The 2,784-nt window shown below is 35.3% G+C and overlaps 1 protein-coding gene across 1 annotated transcript in view; it reads right to left on the bottom strand.

The window, feature by feature from the left end:
* The window catches only part of MYBPC1 (myosin binding protein C, slow type), a 104,080-nt gene that overhangs the window by 74,436 nt on the left and 26,860 nt on the right, over positions 1-2,784 (bottom strand). The window contains exons 12-13 of the mRNA XM_012650243.1: positions 1,341-1,465; positions 317-422 (exon numbers count right to left, since the gene is read on the bottom strand). Of these exons, the coding sequence (XP_012505697.1) occupies positions 317-422; positions 1,341-1,465 (231 nt within the window). The remainder of the gene's footprint in view (positions 1-316; positions 423-1,340; positions 1,466-2,784) is intronic.

Here is a 2,784-nt window from a genome sequence, read left to right as displayed (position 1 = left end):
TATGGCATAATGAGACAAACCCTGCTAGAGGCTCTGGAGTCAAGCAGACCTGGGGAAACCTGAGTCATCCATTTATTAGTAAGTGTCCACTTCCCTACATGCTTGCCCATATGGATTTCTGGATCTTTTTTTTTAGTCTCATAAGTGGAAAACACCCAGTATCTTAGTATACTTTTTGTTATCATCTCTACTAACACAAATGAGATTGAGATTCTTTTCATATGCTTAAAAGTCATTTGTATTTCCTGTTTTATCAACTATAAAGGTACATTTTTTGTCTGCTAAAAAACAGACAGACCTCAGGAAGGCTATTTACCATTTTACATTGGCATCATCTTCAGACACCTCACATTCTAATTCCACTCTCTCCCCACAGTAAGCATTTGTATCTTCCAGCTGTTTGGTCACCATAATTGGAGGCTCTAGTATGAAAAAAGAAGAAATAAGGGTCATTAGATATCCAAAGCCTACCCGATGAGCCCTGATTTATTCACAGATGAAAAAACCAACATTCAGAAAGTATCATCTGTGGTTCACATGTAGTAGACAGTAGGTGAGTTTTTTGTTTTTTGTTTTTTTTTTAAATGTCTGTTTCTGGCAAAGTAAATAGCTGACAACCCTGGGTAAATTCTCCCAATTTTTCTGAGAACTCCCCAAATCACATAAATTACTGTTCTGGAGAGTAGACAAAACATGTACCAAATATCCTTCTTTTAGCAAATAAGATACTAGGTGGTAGACATTTCTGATGAGGGAGAACGGGTAACACTCAAATTTTTTAATTCTGATTCTAGATGGATGATAGAGATTTCAGAGTTCAGATTTCTCATACAGAAAATAAGTGAGATGTGGCTTCCTTCACAGCCTCCAGCTCTTTTCACAATGTCTTAGTAAATGATGGTCTTTAATGTGCTCGGTGCCAACCACTTACTAATGAAGCTAGTTTCAATAGAAATCTATTTGTGATCAGTGAGTGTGCGAAACGAGGATTATCCAATGAAATCTGTTGGGTTTCAGAAGCTATAACTAGAATAATTATTTTGCAGAATAGTACTTAGCTGGAGTCAAAACCACGAAACATTTTTATTCAGCAGTTTTTTCTCCCCTTGGCTTTTCTAGTCTTCAACAAGCCTGAAAACTCGATAGGACACATGATACCTGCCAATGTAGAGGAGCCTCAACCCTGAGCCCACCTAACACCCAAGCCAGACCATTGCTGGAGGTACTATTACCTCTGCTCTGGAGCTGAAGAGCTCACCTCGGTACTTTCATTGTGATCATTACCCCTGGGAGAAGGAGCCGAGGGCTCCTGGTGACTGCAGTAAGAGACTTCATTTTACCTCTGACAAAGAGCTCGGTGGAACATTTCTCATCTCCAGCTGTCACATAATACTCCGAATCATCTGTCAGCATGCAGTTATTGATAAACATGATTCTTTCACAACCTTTGTGTTCAAAAATATATCTGTTTTAAATAGGAGGAAGATAAACAGTCTGTGAACTTGATTTTATTCTTTATTGCCAGCAAATTGAGCTTATAATTTGGCAATGTTTGAAAGTTAGGGAAACAATTTTGATCTGCCATTTAGGTAGCATATCTTACATAGTTTAACATCAAACAAAAACTAATTTTAATCTTTATAGTACATAGTTCATATGCATATTTATACATAATATTTAATTTCTGCTATAATTTTCTTTTATATAAGGTTTTTATTTCAAATATAAATCAGTACTCACATACATATTGTTTAAACTTTTTAACCCACTGTGGAGAAACAGAGTTGGCTGAGGGTGTCAGAGAGATTTTTGACTCTGTACATTCTTTAAACAACCAATTCATGTACTTCATAGATGAGCAGAGACTTGATCTTATTCATTGATATATATTTCATTCATTGCCTTGTCCAATGATACAGTAGATTTTTGGGGGTAGATAAATGATTATATAATTTAAGCAATGATATGACCTCAATCACTAATATATGCACTAATTCTATAGAATGTGATGTTTTCTTAAATGAGCCTAAAAACTGGTGCTATCATATCACAGTTACATCTACTAAGAAAGAATTGAACATCTGCAAACAGAAAACTAGAAGCTGAGATCATGAAATTTAATTATCTGTGACCTAGATTATGGAGGAGCACACTAGGGGATTATAATAGACTAGAAAAAAATCTGGTTTGAGAATTTTCAAACTGAAGACTTCAAGGACAAAATATTAAACAACATTTTCTAAGTAAAGATAACCAATTAAAATTATGCTTTTGGTAAATTCAGGCCATCTTCAAGGAGTTTTTATAACAGGTATAAACATCATCCCAAAGTCACTCTTTTGGCATGACCACATTAAGAAACTGGAAGCCACCTAATTGTACTCCAGAAGTGACGGCTTTCCAGGATTAAAGTCTTTTATAAACGTACGCGTGGCTCCTGTTAACTTAAAAAAAATATATTGGAGTTGAAAATCTCTCAGGCTGAGGAGGATCTCTGTAAAGTAGTTTCATAATAGACTAGAGATACTATCAGACATCAGGGATTAGTCTGTCTTTAGTCTGTCTCCTTTATTTGGGAGAAGGCCAAGATATAATAAAACACAGGCTTAGATCTGTATTTCATCAGATCTCAACATTAAATAGTTCTATTCAGATGCAATATTGTGAGTAAGTGCTCAAAACAGTACCTGAATTGAATATAGAAGGTATTCAACCATTATTGAATATAGATGCTATTTTGGGAAAACAAAAGTCATCTAAGTATAAAGTGTGATTCCCAGTTGG

This window comes from Propithecus coquereli, unplaced genomic scaffold (assembly GCF_000956105.1).
Source record: "Propithecus coquereli isolate 6110/MARCELLA unplaced genomic scaffold, Pcoq_1.0 Scaffold316, whole genome shotgun sequence".
Classification (NCBI taxonomy): domain Eukaryota; kingdom Metazoa; phylum Chordata; class Mammalia; order Primates; family Indriidae; genus Propithecus; species Propithecus coquereli.
This window is presented reverse-complemented; position numbering and strand designations above follow the sequence as displayed.